Source organism: Orycteropus afer, unplaced genomic scaffold, assembly GCF_000298275.1.
Source record: "Orycteropus afer afer isolate SDZICR_OR568_19922 unplaced genomic scaffold, OryAfe1.0 scaffold00299, whole genome shotgun sequence".
NCBI lineage: Eukaryota > Metazoa > Chordata > Mammalia > Tubulidentata > Orycteropodidae > Orycteropus > Orycteropus afer.
The window spans coordinates 123,268-142,935 of record NW_006921886.1 but is presented as its reverse complement, the minus strand read 5'-3'; the positions used below and the strand labels follow the sequence as shown (position 1 = coordinate 142,935).

At 39.4% G+C, this 19,668-nt stretch overlaps 2 protein-coding genes across 2 annotated transcripts in view; one reads left to right on the top strand and one right to left on the bottom strand.

The window, feature by feature from the left end:
• Positions 1-11,501, top strand: part of LAMA4 (laminin subunit alpha 4) — a 199,998-nt gene extending 188,497 nt beyond the window's left edge. Inside the window, exons 34-38 of the mRNA XM_007951567.2 lie at positions 347-506; positions 2,643-2,773; positions 6,393-6,486; positions 6,963-7,082; positions 11,356-11,501. Coding sequence (XP_007949758.1) covers positions 347-506; positions 2,643-2,773; positions 6,393-6,486; positions 6,963-7,082; positions 11,356-11,501 — 651 coding nt within the window. The remainder of the gene's footprint in view (positions 1-346; positions 507-2,642; positions 2,774-6,392; positions 6,487-6,962; positions 7,083-11,355) is intronic.
• Positions 11,502-18,952: 7,451 nt separating this feature from the next.
• The window catches only part of FAM229B (family with sequence similarity 229 member B), a 15,627-nt gene continuing 14,911 nt past the window's right edge, over positions 18,953-19,668 (bottom strand). Inside the window, exon 2 of the mRNA XM_007951566.1 lies at positions 18,953-19,070. Coding sequence (XP_007949757.1) covers positions 18,953-19,070 — 118 coding nt within the window. The remainder of the gene's footprint in view (positions 19,071-19,668) is intronic.

Genomic DNA, 19,668 nt, shown 5'->3' with positions numbered 1-19,668 from the left:
TTGGGTTTCTGAGGCAGTATCACTACAGAAGTAGATTGTCCCATCTTCCTTCTGAGGAGTGGCTGGTGGGTTTGAACCACCAGCCTTCTGGTTAGCAGTCAAGTGCCTTAGGCACTATGCTACCAGAGCTCCCAACATTATCATATATAAAATCCCAACTTCAGAAAAGTAGTTAAAAAGCAACTACTTTGAAAAGGATTAATCACTCATATAGCTAAAATAAATAAGGTAAGGAATTTCTTAGTTTCTCTTAGGACTTATTCCCTCTCAGGACTTATACCTACTCCTTGGTGTATCTATGTTGAGAAAATGAGCTTTAAGAAATGTCTTCTTCTTCTTCTCTCAGATTAACTCAGTCTACAGTTTCAGTGGCTGTCTCAGCAGTCTCCAGCTCAACGGAGCCTCCATCACCTCTGCTTCTCAGACCTTTAGTGTGACTCCTTGTTTTGAAGGCCCGATGGAAATGGGAACATACTTTTCAACGGAAGGAGGATATGTGGTTCTAGGTAACAGACTGATTTTGTAAAATATAAATTGTGAAACACTTCCTTCTTGGAAGGAATATTGGGCCCACAACTAAAATTTAAGAATGCCAACTAACCCAGCTCTAGAAGTTGACCTCTTTCGACAGCCAACATCTTTCTCACTCTACCACTCCAAGCCAGACGTGGAGTCTTCTTCCCTGTCGTTCCCTGACCAGAGCTTCCCCACAGCTGCCAAACCTATGCAGGGACATCCTGGCTCCTTTAGAATTTCCCATGCAGTTCTGTGGCCTGGTCCACATTGTGTCCTGACCACCTTGCTCTTCTAGGTCTTGCTCTACTCCCTCTTAGCAGGCCCATCGTCCCTAGTAAAGCCAGTTCCACTTACTTCCCCAGCTCTGCAGTGCCTACAGGGAACACTATTCCTCAGAAATTTTATTTTTGTATTTTTATTCTCCTCGACCATTACTCTCTTGCTTGACAATGTTTTTATCGTATGCCTACTAAGTGTTTAAGGGAGCTCTGGTGGCATAGTGCTAGTACCTAACACACTTGACTGCTAACCACCAGCCACTCCTCCAAAGGAAGACTGAGCAACCTACGTCCACAGAGATACTGCCTCGGAAACCCAGGGAAGGGGTCACTTTGAGTCAGGGATGACTGGACGGCACATAACAACAACAACTAAATGCTTAAGGAGTGCTGGTGGTGTAGTACCTAAGGTATTGGACTGCTAACCAGAAGGTTGGCTGTTCAAACCTGCTAGCTGCTCCATGGAAGGAAGATGGGGCAATCTACTTTACTTTGTAAAGATTTACAACCTCAGAAACCCAATGGAGGTCGCTAGGAGTCAGAATCAACTCATTGACAGTAAGTTTGGGTGTTTTTTTCTTTTTTTGTTACTGTATGCTAGTCACTATGCCAAGTGATAGAACATAACATCTCCTAAAAATAAAATTCTAAAAGACTACATCAATCACCATCCAATCCATTCAACAAATATTCTATAGAGCAACTGTTAGGTATGAGGAAGACACCAAGGTAGGTATCTGGAAAAAAGAATAGGAAGAGGGTATAAAATCACATGGTCCCTGCCCTCAAGGTACTTAGATAATTTGTACACCCCTGGGGGTAAAAAAAAATTATAATGCGGCCTACTATACTCTCTTAAACTATCACCATGTCCAATAGAATAACCAGAGGTAATATTTCCTCTCTTTGCCTAGTGCCTTATTTTACTTTCTGTTTTTATCCCTACCAAAACACCTGCACTCACATTCCTCAGCCATTTGTGGAGGGTTTCATTGGATTTCACTAAGAAAACCACTAAAAGCTTGGATACCTTGAGATGCATAGCCACCTGCACAATTTATGTACCTCATAAACATTAACTACTAGCAGGAAAAATTAAAAAGTGATTTATAAGGAGACACATCAAGTGAATGTTATGAAGATGTTCAGGTTTGCAACGAGTCTCTTGGAGTGAACACAGCTATTCTTAATAAGAATTAATTTTCTTGGACCACTGCAATAGCACCTACTAACACCTTTTACTATTTTCACTTTTTCTCTCCTCTGAAAGCTGCACAGCACTGTCACCAGTTAGGTTTTTTTTTGTTGTTGTTGTTGTTTAAGAATTATTTTAAAATACAGATCTGATCAAGTCAGCCACTTGCTCAACGGCAGCAACATAGAGCTGAGCTTCCATCTTCAGCATTAGAGCCTCTGGATGTGGCTCCAGCCTGCCTTCCCTACTCACCATGTCTCCATCTCCCTCTTGCAGCAGACAATCAAGCTACACTGTACCTGTGTTCAAACTAATTCCTCGGCCAAGATTGCCCTTCCTCCTTCTCACTTGAAATATCAAATGACCTTGCTAGTTAGAATTAATTTCTGCTCCCCCAAAGTCCCAGAGCGTATGATGTATTGTCAGCATGTTGTTCCCACCCCCACACGTAAGAACAGTGTATTAGTTATCGTATTCCCCACAGAGCTTTCCATAGTGTTATGGCATGAAAAATGCCACTTTCTATGGAGCTGTTGAAAAATAAGTCAAACTTTCAAAAATAGATTTAAAAGTATATAATTACAAAATCAACACATCATAGTTACAAAATTTATGTTGCTATTCTTGAGAGCTGATAGTATTTTTCTTCACAGATGAATCTTTCAATATCGGATTGAAGTTTGAGATTGCATTTGAAGTACGTCCTAGAAGCAGTTCTGGAACCCTTGTCCATGGCCACAGTGTCAACGGGGAATACCTAAATGTTCACATGAAAAATGGGCAGGTATTGTCTTAAAAAAATAAATAACATCTGTTTCCTCTAATGTTGGATTCTAGATCAGAAGCCAATTTATTTCACATAATTATTTCATCAATCTTTCCTCAATGGGGGAAAGAAAAAGGAGGAGGGGAGAGCTGTAACATAAAATTTAAATGCAGGCAATAATTAAAATGCTTAGTCAAGGCTTTATTTTTACTGAAGATAATTCAAAACTGGTTGCAGCAATATATTGACAGAGAACTTCCAAAAATTCAAGGTGAACTCAGAAGAGGATGTGGAACAAGGGATATCATTGCTAATGTCAAATGGATCTGGGCTGAAAGCAAATAATACCAGAAAGACATTTACCTGTGTCTTATTGATTGTGCAAAGGTATTCTTTTGTGTACTCACTGCCATCAAGTCAGTTCTGACTCATAACAACCCCCACTGGGATTCCGAGGTGGTAAATCTTTACAGAAGTAGATTGCCCCATCTTCCTCCCGCAGAATAGCTGGTGGGTTTGAACCACCAGCCTTCTGGTTAGCAGTCAAATGCCTTAGCCACTAGGCTACCAGAGCTCCTTTATTCAACTGTGTGGATTATAACAAATTATGGATAACATTGTAAAGAATGAGAATTCCAGAACACTTAACTGTACTCATGCAGAACTTGTACATAATCCAAGAGGCAGTCATTTGAACAGAACAAAGGGATACTGCATTGATAAAAATCAGGAAGGGTGTGCATCAAAGTTATGTCCTTTCACCATACTTATTCAATCTATATTCTGAGAAAATGGGAGCTCTCCTGGCATAATGCCTAAGGCATTTGACTGCTAACCAGAAAGCTGGCAGTTCAAACCCACCAGCCACTCCTTGGAAGGAAGTTTGGGCAATGTACTTCCACAGTGATGTTGTTGTTGTTATGTGCGTTGAGTCAGACCCTATTCATAGTGACCCTTCCTTGGGTTTCTGAGGCAGTATCACTACGGAAGTAGATTGCCCCATCTACCACCTCGGAAACCCAAGGAGCGGTCGCTATGAGTTGGCCCCAACTCGATGGCAGTGAGTTTGGTTTGGTTTGGTCTGGTCTGCTCTGAGAAAGTAACTTGAGAAGCTGGACTATATGAGAAAGAATGTGGCATCAGGATTGGAGGAAGATTCATTAGCAACCCACAAAATGCAGATGACACACAACCTTGCTTGCTAAAAATGAGGATGACTTGAAGCACTTACTAATAAAGATCAAAGACTACCGTTTTCAGTATGGAAGACATAAAGAAGACACCTCAACATAAAGAAAACAAAAATCCTCACAACCAGACCAATAAGCAACACACAATAAATGGAGAAAAGATTGAAGTTGTCAAAGACTTCATTTTACTTGGATCCACCATCAACACCCATGGAAGCAGCAGTCATGAAATCAGATGTCATATTGCACTGAACAAATCTTCTGCAAAAGTGTTAAGAAGCAAAGATAGCACTCTGAAGACTAAGGTACACCTACCAAAGCCATGGTGTTTTCAATCACTTCATATGCATGTGAAAGCTGGACAAAGAATAAGGAAGACCGAACAAGAATTGATGTGTTTGAATTACAGATTGATGAAGGATACTGAAAATATATGGTAGCGTAGTGCCTAAGGCACTTGACTGCTTTCCAGAAGGCTGACGGTTCAAACCCACCAGCCACTCCTCAGAAGGAAGATGGGGCAATCTACTTCCATAGTGATACTGCCTCGGAAACCCAAGGAGGGGTCGCTATGAGTCTGGTCTGACACGATGGCACATAACAACAACAACAGCCAGAAAAACAAACAAATCTGTCCTGGAAAAGGTGCAGCCTGAATGCTCCTCGGAAGCGAGACTGTCCGGAATTCATCTCCCTTACTTGGTCATTTTGTCAGAAGGTACCACTCTCTGGAGAATGATATACTTGGTAAAATAGAGGGTTAGTGAAAAAGCAGAAGACCCTTACAAGATGGCTTAACACAATGGCTGCAATGATGGTCTCAAATATAGCAAGGATTGTGAGGACAGTGCAGGACTGGGCAGTGTTTTGTTCTGTTGCACACAGGGTCACTATGAGCTAGAGCCGACTTGATGGCACCTAACAATAACAACAACCAAGGCTTCAGACTAGTTCATCCCAGTTCAAGCTCCTACTGAGAATTTGCATTTCTACTCCAGATATATTGAATTAGAATCAATATTTTGACAAATCTCCAGGTGATTCTTATAGATCCCCAGATGACTTTTAAATGTATATTCTTATGTATATGTAATACATTCCTACATAAATGTTCTTATGTATACATAAGAATCACCTGGGGCTCTTGTTAAACTGTAGATTATGATTCAGCATACCTGGAATGAAAATGCAAATTCTCCACAGGGTTGAACCAGTTTGAAGACCTGGTTTTAACAAAACAATTGGTGGAAAACTTCTTTTACAAATGGAAGAGGCAAACATATCCAACTATCAAAATCAACAAACAATAAAAAATCTATCCATCTATCCATATATGTACATATCTATATATATGTATACCAGATTCATTTTCAAAAATTAGAAATTTTTAAATGTTATAATTAAACATTACTTTCATCCTAAAATATTATTTCTAAAGGAAATTCAGGAGCTCTGGTAGCATAGTGCCTAAGGCATTTGACTGCTAACCAGAAGGCTGGCGGTTCAAACCCACCAGCCATTCCTCAGAAGGAAGGTTGGGCAATCTACTTCCATAGTGATGCCACCTCGGATACCCAAGGAGGGGTTGCTATGACTCGGGGCTGACTTGATGGCACATAACAACAAAGAAAATTCAAGAAAGCATTCAATATATATTAGGGGAAAAAAAAAAGTAGTATTTTTTCATTGATTCCTCTAACTTAATGTAACTGATTTATTGAGTTCTAGTACATTCTATTAAACCATATAACAATAAAAACTAACCTATATATGGTGTGGACTGTGTCAGGTACTATTCTCAGTGCTTTGTATGGATTAACTCATTTAACCTTTCCACGGAATCTCTGAGGTAGGTACTATTGTACCTTCAACATCCTTGTTTTTACAGAGAAAACTGAGGAAGAGAACAAGATAAGTGGGAGAGCTGGGATAGGAATCCAGGCAGTCTGGCTTCAAAGTCTATCCTCTTTACTAATACCCACCAGCCACTCCTCGGAAGGAAGGTTGGGCATTCCTACTTCCGTAGTGATACTCCCTCGGAAACCCAAGGAGGGGTCGCTATGAGTCGGGGCCGACTCGATGGCAAATAACAACAACAACAAATACCTTAACCTGCTTTGTGTAACAAACTCCATCTTTAGAAATTAAAGGAATTTAGTCTGCTAGCTTTCTTATTGTTCCTCTCTCCCCTGTCACTATTTTATTCTCTCTCCAGGGCACTTTCACTTTAAACTATTTCTATCACCTACCGAAGAGTGACCCCTTGTGTTCAAATTTATCACAAAGCTAAACGTGAGGCCTTTTGCTCTATTACTTCTCTGTGGTGAATTACTTGAGTTCAGTTTGGTCACAAATGAGGGAGACAAAATTATACCATGTAACAAACTCTGTTTTTTTGTTGTTTTTTTTTGTTTGTTTGTTTTCTGGTTTTTATTTTATTTTTTCAGGTTATAGTGAAAGTCAACAATGGCATCAGAGACTTCTCCACCTCAGTAACCCCCAAGCAGAGTCTCTGTGATGGTAGATGGCACAGAATTACAGGTAAGAAAAGCTGAGGTGGGACCCTGGGACGGCTGCCTTTACAAAGGTGGACCTTGGCATCCACCTGTGGGATGATGGCTTGGCAGAACTCAGACTGCAAATCATATGATAGCATAGGTGACAGGTGGCAGTCTAGAAGTAGCCAGCAAAAAAAAAGAAATATATGTTACTATACTAAAATTTGTATATTGAATCCATGTGTGGCTTGAAAATATGAATGCTGCCAAAATCATGTGGGGGAGTTATTTAAATCATGCATAATTTATGGAGTAAAGAGTAGCAGAAGAAGAATATCCTAAGTACTCTCTCTTTCAAAAAAAATATTACAGTTAGCTTGTTAGATATTAATGTTTTTAATGATATAGGAGAAAATGTGGGAGTTTATTCTAGAATAGTCATTACTATGATAAATTAATCTCTTGTGAAAATTAATCACTGCAGTGCCACTACTGACCAGTCTTTGCCCTGTATTTCAGTTATTAGAGATTCAAATGTGGTTCAGTTGGATGTAGATTCTGAAGTGAACCATGTGGTTGGACCCCTCAATCCAAAACCAGTTGATCACAGGGAGCCTGTGTTTGTTGGAGGCGTTCCAGGTAACATTTGTTTAAAAGGGGCAAGTTTCCAAATCCAAGGAACAATGAGTTTCTGTTATTGTTATTATTAAGAATTATGTCATGTATCTTCGTAACTCACCCAAATAACTAAAAAAAAAATATATATATATGATTGCTTTTCATAGGGCAAACATACTGAAAATTGTGATGCCTCACCCAAGATCACAACAACATAACATATAACAAACCCCAGCATCCTAACTAGTGGATATTACTCTCCACCTTGCCATATTTACTTTTTCTTTCTTCTTTTTCTACATACCCTCCACACATACATACTGTGAATACTGCGCTAAACTATGTGAACCTTGGGGCACTAAAAGTTTGCTGATAATTGCTCTCTTTCCTAAGTAGAAGAGAAGAGAGTCATGGTCCTTCCTGTCTGTCCCAGATTAGCCTGAATTGCAAAACAGCTGCAAGCCATAAATTCTGTTATTCCTACATAGTGGCATTCCTTAGGAGAGGTTCCCAGCTGCAGTTCTGTAAACATCGTCAGTACCACTGCTGCTGCCATTGGTGAAGAATGGTGTATAGCCCAGGGTGGTGATAGGAGACACTTGTAGACCCCCACAACTGTTTTAAACTTCTGAAACAAGGGCTAGGCCCTTACAATGAATGTGCATCTTTTCACACATTTCATTCACTTGGAAGAACTGAATGCTACAGCTGGCAAGAGGTGAATATAAGCAAGCTTTTGCATCTGGAATTTGTGAGGGAAAACACAGTGTTTTTTCCTAACTATATTATTTTGGACTGTTCCATGTAAAGGCAGATCATTAGAATGCTGTACTTTGTAGAGTGAGAAATCACAGGTAAAATTAGTCATTTGGATAATCCTAAAATAGTTGCTAGTGTGCCTTCCTCTCTTTTGTAATATGAAATTTTCAAATGCTGGTATGGACAATGATAACAACTCAGTGACCATGGAAATATTTGAGACCCTCAAAAAGCAACTCTTCCTTTCCTCTACTTCCCCCTCCCCCTCCCATTCCCAGTTCTCCCCTCCTGCTGCCCACCTCCAGTTCTGAAAGGGACCTTGGCCAATGCAATGCGGAAAATGCATCACATCCATTCTTAGGTTACCGTACATTACTTCCTTCCTAGAACTCACAACACAGTTTAAAATATTTCAAAAATTCCCAAGAGCCTACAGGGTCAAGTTCAGCATGACATGCCAGCCTCTTAATGATTAGTCCCCCCACCCCTTCTTTAGGTCTCCCCATACTTTCTGGGGCTTGCCATTTCCATTCAGTGTTCAATAAGGTTGTCTTTGCTCAAGATCTTTACAAAAGTACACAAGGCCTTAATTTCTGGGAAATGTTCGTTCTTTCTCGCCTAGTGCCTTTTTCTGGAACAGCTTCTCCCCAATCCCCCCCGCCCCCACCTCACTCCTTACTGACCTTCAGGATTCAGCCAGACTTTTACCTATACGTTCATGCACCACACACCCAACTCCCTCTCTACCTCGGATGTCCTGTGTACACCACTTACTGTTGTAGCACCTATCGCAGAATACTGTTGAAGCCAGAAAGGATGCTCCTTGTTGACAGAAAACATGACTTCATTCAACACACAACAAGCATTATGGAGTGCCTCTTAAGGCTCCAAGAGATGGACAAAACAGGAGTGGTTCTAGCTCATGGAAACTATAGTATTTGTTCTTTACTTTGCATTCAAAGTGCTTACTACATCATTCAGTCAAATATTTCTCTTTGATTTTTGTTTGCTTCTCTTTATAGTCTGATCCCAGTATCACACACTACCACACACTACCATTACCTTCACACAAAAATTGATAAACTTCAGAGACTAGGTGGGCAAAATGTACCAAAGCCAAATTCAACTGGTCACATTCAATTCATATAGTGAATAGAAGAATTTAATGAATGAGACAGCACACAACTAGAAAGTCAGGCAGGTCTAACAACCAGCCCACTGCACCACTGCAGCTTTTAATCCTATCTAGGAAACATGCCAACAAGCCTAGAACAAAAGCAAAGATAATGTAAGCTGAATGTAATTAATTATATCTTTTTGAGCTGTTCAAGAGTAATTCCACTAAAATCACATAGGAAACCAGGCATTAAGGAGGATAACCAAAGGAAATTAGGCATAAATAAAAACCCTATGTGCACTAGATTCTCTCAGAATCCCAAAGAATCTGTTACACCAAGCTGAACCTTCAGTCATTATTTCTGTCAATAAAAAGTACATGCATTAAAAGTCATATAACTATGCATCAAAAAGTCAACTTTGCTGTATGATGAATTAAAAATTAAAATTATTATTATTGCAGCCCCCACACGCTTGGATCTCTGACTGAAAATCCTGGCTCATTCTACATATAGCCAAACTTTCAACCTGTGGCATGTTCTTTCTTAAAATCTTATGTTGATTTTATTCATTAATCACTTTGGGCTCTGGGGCATTTTCCTGTCACTACTTACAATTAATTGTGAGCTGAATTATGCAGATAGTAACTGCTATGTGGATTATTACATCCTGGTGACTTCCCCCAGGGCAGAACCAAACCTATGTTCTAAAATTAGTTTCCAATATGAGCAGCAGAATTAGATGTTTCTAGCCCTGGTGGTTCAATGATTAAACAATCAGCTGTGAACCAAAATGTTGTCTGTTCCAACCCACTATCTGCTCTAGCAGAAAAGACCTGGTGATCTGCTTCTAGGAAGATAACAGCCTGGGAGACCCTATGGGGAAGTTGTATACTGTCATGCAGGGTCACTATGAGTCAGAGTCCATTGGGTGACACATAATAACAACGCCTTCTAATCTTTCCCGTTCATTCTTTCTTTATCCTGATAACGCAACACAACAGAGCTGATTTGAAGAACTTATATAATCATCCTAATCTACAGACAAGTAAACAGAATTGATCTCTCAGGACCCTTCCAGACATAAACCTTTATCATTCTAACTATGAAATGTTATTTCCACGATTTGTTTTAGTATAAAACTTCTGCATACTCTTAATCCACATTGCTTAGAAAGCTTATTACAGCAGCTGGATAATGTTTCATTTTCCATCTTGTTCTAGGCTCCTTCCTGAGTTACTGATTTCTTAGCATTTTCCATCTTTTATTTGCTAATGCTCACAGAGCTATTTGTACATAATAATAAGCTTAGACTAAATGGATTTTAATTTCATGATACTTCTAAACTCTCTAAATTGCTTTAAATTGTATTGTTCCTAAGATCCCAACACAATTGTGCCTGTACAATTAATGAGCATAAGGCTTCTTCTAGATCTTTAATTAAGATAAAGAGAGAAATTCCCCTGACAGACCACAGGGCACCTGTGCCCACACAAAGATGAGCTAGGTACCATTATCCTATTTATAGTTCTTAAACCCTTAGCTCAGAAAAATTAACATTTAGTTCATTTGAAGTCATTATTTTCTCATTATATCTTATGAACTTGGCAAAAATGTGAAGGCTTAAGGGTGAAGAGTAATGACATGAGTTAAACAGAAACATTAACTAAGTCCAAAAGCTGTGGAGCTAAGATGCTGTTCCTCGTTCTCAGCACAACACAAGAAATAAGTGCAGTCCAGGTGAAATTGACCCTAAAGCAATAGGTGGTGCTTCTTAGCTGCCATGGAGGGAGCCCCCAACTCACAGCAACCCCATGCACAGTGACACACAACACTGTCCAGTTCTGCACCACCCCTGTGCTCAGTTGTGCAGCAGACCATGGTGATACATAGGGTCTTCAGAGGGGGGTTTTCAGAAGCAGATCTCCAGGCCTTTCTTCCTAGTCCATCTTAGTCTGTGGGCTCCACTGACACTTGTTCAGCATCATAGCAACACACGCAAACTTCCACTGACAGACAGGAGGGGCTGCACAGGAGGAGCATTGGCTGGGCCTGGAGCCTAGGTCTGCTGCATGGAGGGTGAGACGTCTACCACTGACCATTGCCCCAAAAACACAGGTAGACTGTGAAAATTCACTGTTAAGTCTTTATATGTATGTGGTAAATTTCATCCTTGGAAGATAACTGAATTATATAGAGATCATGAAAAACAAGGCAAAACATCCAAATTATCACATGTTCATATTACTTCAAAAACGGACAAAGTTTCTGAGGAATGAGTACATTTAAAATATATTCCATGTTTGACATGTAAGTCATCTTGATGACATGAGCAATTATGTATAATTTTACCATGAAGTAATACATGGAACTAGAGTGCCTGAAATGCAATTTTTGTTTTCATTTGTTTCTCTTTTCAGAGTCTCTGCTAACACCACGCTTGACCCCCAGCAAGCCCTTCACAGGCTGCATTCGTCACTTTGTGATTGATGGACAGCCGGTGAGCTTCAGTAAAGCAGCCCTGGTCAGTGGTGCCGTGAGCATCAACTCCTGCCCCACAGCCTGATGCAGCACAGCAGAGATGCCCAACTACCAAGTTCTTTAGAGCACTGAACCGGCCAAGAGGAACCACAACTCTTCCTCCTGGTGGAAGATTTCAACTTGCTAAAGATGACTTAAATGAATCATCAGAGACTGGATGTTTATTATTTCTCAGTTCTTGCCTTGGATCCAAAATGTCTGCAATGAACACCAATCAAAGAAGTGTTAAACATTTGTATTGAGAGTACACTTAACTTCCTGTTGGTGAAATATACTGTTCCTGTTTCTAATAAAATAGAAGGGATTCTAAATAAACACTGGCACACATTTTTAAAGTGTGGCTAGATTCTCAGATTCATTTTTATTTCAGGGAAGATAACTTTTAATCTATACCAAAATATCTTTGCCCTAAGTTACCTTTCTTTATCTTGAAAAGGTTAACTAATTTATATAATAACTGAAGATAGATGATAGATTTGCCTTGTTGCACTTCTTTTTTCTCTCTCTCTTTGGGCTATCAGTACAACAAGAACATTTCAGATTTACAGCAGTTATTAAGGTTAAATAAAATAAATTTCTAATTATTAGAAAAATTACAATTTAATTTCTTCTAGCTAAGAAAAAAGTAAACTACTTTTTTTCTTCCTTGTTTATTTTCTTAAAAAAAATAAAATTTTACATGAGGAAAGGGGAGGTTCCTATAGGACATTCTTATTACTGTGTGTTTAATAGAAATCATTGAGGACATTACAACAAAGCTATCAGGACAAAATCATAAAATTCAATTTAAAGCATAACAGGTCCCCTCCCATACCTGTAACACAACTAGTCTTATTTTGGGAATTTTCTAAATTTTTTTAGGTATCTATGTTAATAAAGTCTAGAAAAAGAATAATAGGCTTGAATAGTTGGTGAAATATTAAAATGCAGAAAAATAATTAAACATGAAAAAATAATCAACATTGAAGACAGAATGAAAGAAAATAGGCCCTGAGATCAGCAGGATTGGAGATAACAAGAAATACCATGACATGGGGAGATTGAGTAGGGAAGGTACAAAATATTATATGGAATTACCAAAGAAAATAATAAATGAATCATTTAAAAGTGTAAAAACATCAAAAATATGCAAATCTACTTATAGTCTCCTGCTACTCTCCTGTCTCAGGTGCATAATAATATTGAAGATGTCAATGAAAATTATTAATATCTGTTCTTATAGAACTTACTGTCAGCCACCATTATAAGATAAAATTAACATTCCATTTGATAACCTTATGAAGTAGGATTTACAGGTGAGAAATTTGGTATTTACTAACTTAAGTAACTTGTGTACTGTCATTAACTGTACTGAGGAGACAGGATTCCAAACAGTGCTGCTTGTCTCCAGGGAACAGCATGGTTGTCCCTGAGCTTTTCTGCCTCCAGAGAGCTGCTTGCCTTCAGGCAGCCTCTCACCTCTCTAAAGCTGGAGTCACAGATTCAAATGCCTACAGAGAGGTACCTACCATAGAAGAAGTGAAGCTGGCCAAGGCTGACAGAAAACCAAGAGGGCATTTTGCATGGCTCCCTAAAAGAGCAATAATTATTCAGATCAGTCGGTTGTCACCATGACAAGTTCTGAAGAGCCAGATCTTTCAAAAGATCTTGGGAATGGAAAATTGCTTGACTTTTCAATTGGTAACTAATTAAGCAAAACAATGGCAACCAAAAAGGGAAAATTCCATGTAAGCTAAACAATACATTCTGAGAGGCATGCATGACTTCTGGGCTAAAGACTGAATTGAAGAGTCTGGGTCTAAACTGGTAGAGATTGAACACACTCAAAACATTCTGAACACTCCCAATACAGATCCAAGCAGGAGGGTGTCACTCTGAGGCAGCCTACCATTTTCTTTTCCAAAAGATTTTACTGAGGCATCCTAGAGCACCACTCTGTCCTCTCATCCTCGTTGTTGGTACAAAGTAAACTAGATCAGCTTATTGTAGACCCTGTCTGGACCTCCAGCAGCTCCAGTAGGCACGCACCAGACCCACATATATGCTGTCTCAAACTTTCAGATGTGTTTCAGAATAAAATCTTCTCATTTCCCCATAATTTACAAGGCCATATTTTTGCAGAGTTAGTACTTCACATTATTATGCACAGCATATGTGTCTCCCATATACCTCTTAACTGCACAACGACCTTCTGAAATTTTGAACTAACCATTTATAAGGGCCTGATTCAATTTTTCATTGAGACTCCATCCTCCCAGTACCCATATAGAAAAAAAGAGGTGAAATTCTTTTGCTTGTACTTAAACACAGCATATCCAGACTTTGTATTGAGAAATATGGGTTAGAGGTTCATAGTAACTTTGACCAACTATTGTTCATAGTTGTTATGAAGTAGGCCCTGACAGTCCAGAACCCCTCCAAACTGAAGACGCCCTCCTGTATCCCCGGTTGAAGGAAACTCTGCCCCACTTCCTTCCCTCATGGCCACAGCTGACTGAACAGGAAGGGCATCCTCTCATAAATTCCTCATGAACATATCCTTTAAAAGTATCTGAAAGGATGAATTTGAACAGTTAGATATTTTCTCTTGAAAATTGGGATTGGGAAACATGGGGAGTTTCAGGCTTTTTTCAATAGAAGCTAAAGCCAAAAAGATGTTACAGTATCTGGAAATAATAGTTTTAAGTGCCTGCCACACACATTAAACAGTCCTGGTTGTGCAATGGTTAAGGCATTAGGCTACTAATTGAAAGGTCAGTGGTGTGAACCCATCAGCCACTCCATGGGAAAAAGATGTGGCAGTCTGCTTCTGTAAAGATTACAGCCTTGGAAATCCTATGGGCCAGTACTACTCTGTCCTATAGAGTCAACATGAGTTAGAATTGACTCAAAGGAACACAATAACCATAACCATGGTAGTACTTGTTTAAGTGCTTGCCTACTCACTGAAAGGCTGGCAGTTCATCCAGCAGCTCTGCAGGAGAAAAACCTAACAGTCTACTTCCATAAGGATCACAGCTAGGAAAACGCTATGGGACAGTTGTACTCCATCACATGGGATCACTATGAGTCAGAATAGACTTAACACCCAACAACAATTAACCACCCACATATTTATAGATATCCATTTAAAGAAAACCTTAGCAAGAATATCTTGGCATGTTCCATTCTATAGACTCAGGATAGTACGCCCACCTGCTTTTTGTTCTGGTAAGAATTACCTCACATCTTAGCCCAAAGAACTTGCAATGAGTTATCTAGAGACACTGCAATATGTTCTCTTGATCTCATTTTCTTATATATAACACGGTAGTAAAAGGTGTCTACAATCTTTCCTGTTTCCTTAAATAGGTGACAAAAGTCTATAGCTGGGAACATAAAGCAATAAATACATTTTAAATTCACCAAACTTTAAGGTATAAAGTCAATCCCTTCCCCTTAGTACTGGCTAAGAGAAGCCATTTCAGCACAATCAGCACTACAGTACCAAAGTGTTCCCAATAAAATGCACATGCACACACCTCTATATAAACAATCTAGGAAGACAATAAAAAGCACTGTTCAGAATTTGCTCCACAAATTGTTGTCTATGTTGTTCACAGATGCATTCCAAGAGCCTAGACCAGTGCCTGGCATGTAGGTGTATGTTCAAAAACTATTTTTTGAACAAATGTGCAGGAAGGAGAGTTCCATAATCGTTATCCCCTGTCCTCACCTCCCTATCGGGGCAGCTCTGCCACCTTCTTTCCCTAAAACTGGGGGAAGTGGGTTCAAAGTCAATCATCTGTCAAGTTTCTAGAAGTCTGAGGAAAGAAAAAACTGTCAATTACGTCTCCATTTGGGTTTCACTGAACCCCAGGGATCTCTGACTTGCCTGTGAGAGTGGGGTGAACACTGGAGAAAGATGGCACAGCCCATCAGAGGGACAAGAAGTACTCCCTCAAGTCTCTGGTAACTTCTCAAGTCCTGAAAAGTAGGGAAGAAGGTGGGCTGTCATGAATAAACTCAGTTTATAAACTTCACAACAGTGGAGAATGTCATTAACAAAGAAGTCTGCCCGGGAGCAGGACAGGAGATTGAGGAATGGATGCCTGATAGGATCTGCCAAAGCATGGTCAGAGAGGCACACACATGAGAGGAACACAGTATGACACTACAAGCCAGAAGATGCAGTGAACCCCCCAAGGAACTCCCCAAAAGCTTAGTGTTGGTGGCTCAGGATTGAGTCGTCAGCAGTCCAGCCAAACCATAGTGAGTTTACTCTCACTGCCGCCCAGTCGGATCTGTCCCTTAACAACCCCTCCTTGGGTTTCCAAGGTAGTATCACTATGGAAGCAGATTGCCCAATCTTCCTTCCGAGGAGTGGCTGGTGGGTTTGAATTGCCATCCTTCTAGTTAGCAGTCAAATAAATGCCTTAGGCACTAACCCACCTGAACTCCTACAGAGATCTAAATCAGTATCCTCAACAGAACATATGGTTTTCAAATGATCACATCTAAAGAGTGCTGATTAATGAACTGATTCAGCCTGGAGGAAGGTTATGAAAGAATGATGCCACCGGGTTGCTCCCAGACATGTTTACAATAATCTCTTAGTGACAGTTATTACTTCACCTTCATTTTTGAAAGATAAAGGTGTTACTCCGTTGCCTTCTTTTTGCTTGGTGTCTGATGAGAAGTGTGCTCTTGTGCTTATTTTTGTTCCTCTGAATTAATGTGTTTTTTGTTTTTGTTTTGCTTTGTCAGCTTTTAAGATTTTCCTTTTATCTCTGATTTTCAGACAATATAATTATAACATGCTTTTGTATTGTTTTCTTCATATTTCTTTTTCTTGGGATTGATAAATCTTGGATCCATGAGTTTACATTTTTCCTCAAAGTTGGAAATATTTGGACTACTATTCCTTCAACTATTTCTCTGTACCCTCCCTCCTCCGTCTGGAAATACACTTATGTGTGTATTGGATTGCATGATATTGTAATTTATGCTCTATGTTTTCAATCTTTTTCTGTGTTGCACTTTGGATAATTTGTTGCTATGGCTTCTTCAAGCTCATTAATCTTTACTTTAGTGTTTATTCTGCCCTTAATAACAATTGATTTTTTTCTTAATTTTTCAGATAGTGTTTTGCCTTTCTAGAAGTTCAATCCAGGTCTTTTTTATACCTTCCCTTTCTCTTCTCCTCATGATCATGTGTTCATTTGTTTCTTGAACATACATATTTTATAGTAGCTTATCTGCTAATACTGTCATCTGCTATTCCTGGGTCTGTTTCTATTGTCTGATGATTCTCCTAAGTGTAGATTTTATTTTAATTCTGCTTTGTATACCTAATTTTTTATTGGACTCTGTTTATTGTGAATTTTACACTTTGAATACTCTATTTTGTTGCAGTTCTTTAAATTTTGATGGGCTTTTCCTCACCTGGATGCAGCTAACTTGCTTGGAATCAGTTTGATATTTACAAGGTCTGCTTTGAAGTTGTTGAGGAAAATTCAGAGAACTCTTCATTCTCAGGCTATTCCCATTACCCATCACTCCAAACCCACTTAGGTAATATTTTGATGAGGACACCACTCAATGCCTCATGTGTTACAAGATCTTTTCCACTCTGACTGGTTGACACACAAACTATTCTCAGCCTTGTACAATCATTGAGCAATTTTTTATCATGCTTTTCTCCTTTCTATTGGTCCTTTTCAAAGCATTGGGCAATTTTCTGTCTGGATTTATTTTTCTTCCTTTAAGGAATATTAACTTATTTTAATTACGTTACTTAGATACCACCTTGATTCTCTCAAGCCTAATTTTTTAAGCTTTGTTAAAGTTGTTAAAATTAGCCTCTGTCGAGTTCTAGTTTACATCTTATACTAAGGTATGGAGTCTTTGTGATTTCTCTACATTTGTTATTTTTGTCATCAAGCATCTATGTCTGTGTAGTTATTAGCTAATAAATCTTTCCTGTAAAAAGGCTAACGTACATCATCAGAGAAAGACAAAGAACTGGATGAATTTTATCTGAACATAGAGTTAGTCTTTTGGAAAAGATAATTTTATGGGATGAATGGTGACAGCTACCAAGAGGAGAAAAAAGCAGGCTGAGTTCCTGGAGATTAATGTAAGCAGAAAATGAGAATAGAGATCTGATCTAGAGCTCAGAAGTGAACCCAAGTCTAAACAAATAAAAAGATCCATCTGAGGTTTCTCAATACATGTTGACAATTTCAAGATGACTGTCTGAAACTTGGGGTGCAGTGTGATTTAAAAAAAAAAGAAGAAGAATGTTTCTCCTGGGGAATTAAGGGTTAGAACCATAACCTACTCATTGCCGTCCAGTCTGATCTGACTCATAGAGACCCCTCCTTGGGTTTCCGAGGCAGTATCACTACGGATAGTAGATTGCCCCATCTTCCTTCCAAGGAGTGGCTGGTGGGTTTGAACCACCAGCCTTCTGGTTAGCAGTCAAGTGCCTTAGGCACTATGCTACCAAAGCTCCTGCCTGTTGTTGTTGTTGTTGTATGTGCCGTCGAGTCGGCCCCGACTCATAGCGACCCCTCCTTGGGTTTCCAAGGCAGTATCACTACGGAAGTAGGATTGCCCAACCTTCCTTCCGAGGAGTGGCTGGTGGGTTTGAACCGCCAGTCGTCTGGTTAGCAGGCAAGTGTCTTAGACACTATGCTACCAGAGCTCCCAAGCTCCTGGCTAGAGCTCCTGCCTAGACCTCACTAAATAAATTCAACCAAAAACCTAAGCTGCCATATGCAGGCAGTTTAAATGGTTTACATATTAACTATGGTACTAAGAACTAGGGCTCCATTTCTCACCCAATGTAATTATTTCTGAGGACCTCTCGTGGTGTAGCGCCGAAGGCCTTTTACTGCTAACCAGAAGGCTGGCGGTTCAAACCCACCAGCCACTGCTCAGAAGGTTGGATAATCTACTTTCGTAGTAATACTGCCTCGGAAACCCAAGGAGGGGTCGCTATGAGTGGGATCCTCCATGGCAGTGCATTGCGTTTTTTGCATTATAATTATTCCTGAGCAGATCAATATCAAAGGATACCAGCCGGATACTATTTTAGGGTATTCAAATGAAGGGATTCATCTAAATAGCAATGTAACTATAAACAAAGGAAACCAGTCTTAAACTCATTAAACATTTAGAAGAGACCACGCCTGATTGATACTCACGGTGGATTGTTTCACCTTGAATTATTGATATTAATGATTCACCATGGGCTAGATGATCCCTAAGGCACTTTCTAATTATGAAATATTATTCTGTCTTATCTATCAAATATAACTGATGGCTTATCATTATGCATGTTTTACTAACTACATTTCTGTCTTTTCCTACTAAAAGTAATTATTTCAATCATTGGCATCATCCAAAGTTGCCACACTTTTATTTGTTTACCAGATGATACTGCCCCATTACCCTTGACCTAGTCAACCCCCTACAGAGGACTTAATGATGCTATTTAGGGTGCATTTCCTTGCTGCTTTGTGCAGCTGGCTTTCGCATTGTTGCATAGACAGTGATGGGAACATCAGTTATTGTCAAGCAATGACTTCCAGGGCATCTTCGGAGCTGCCTGAATAAAAGAGTAAACGACATGTAGTTAGATACTTAAAAGGAAATACTTTTCAAAGTGCCAAAGTCTGAGTGCGTATTTGTTTAAAATCATTTTGAAATCTTTGAATATCATGAAGTAGTTACAACAAAGTGGCACTGATGAAGCAGACATTTTAGACTTATGTTGCAAAGTGACTGTAGCTGTTGCCTTACATTTAATTTCAGGAAATCATTAAAGAGATAAAACAATGCATAGTGATAATACCACGGCAATTCATGCATCAATGCACCTTAACATCACTTCAATTCACTGACTTAAAAACTAGAGTATTTGTGGAAAAATATAAATCTGAACATACTATTAAACATACTATTCAAAATTTGAAAGAATCTCATGTTTGAAAGGACTCTTAAATGACAAAAACATGCCTGATCCTTGAATTTCCTTTCCAACATTTCCACCAAATAATTATCCAACCTTGTTGTTGTTGTTGTTAGGTGCCATCGAGTCGTTTCCGACTGATAGCGACCCCATGCACAGCAGAACAAAACCCTGCCTGATCCCGCACCAGCTCCACGATCCCTGTTATACTTGAGCCCATCATCGCAGCCACCGT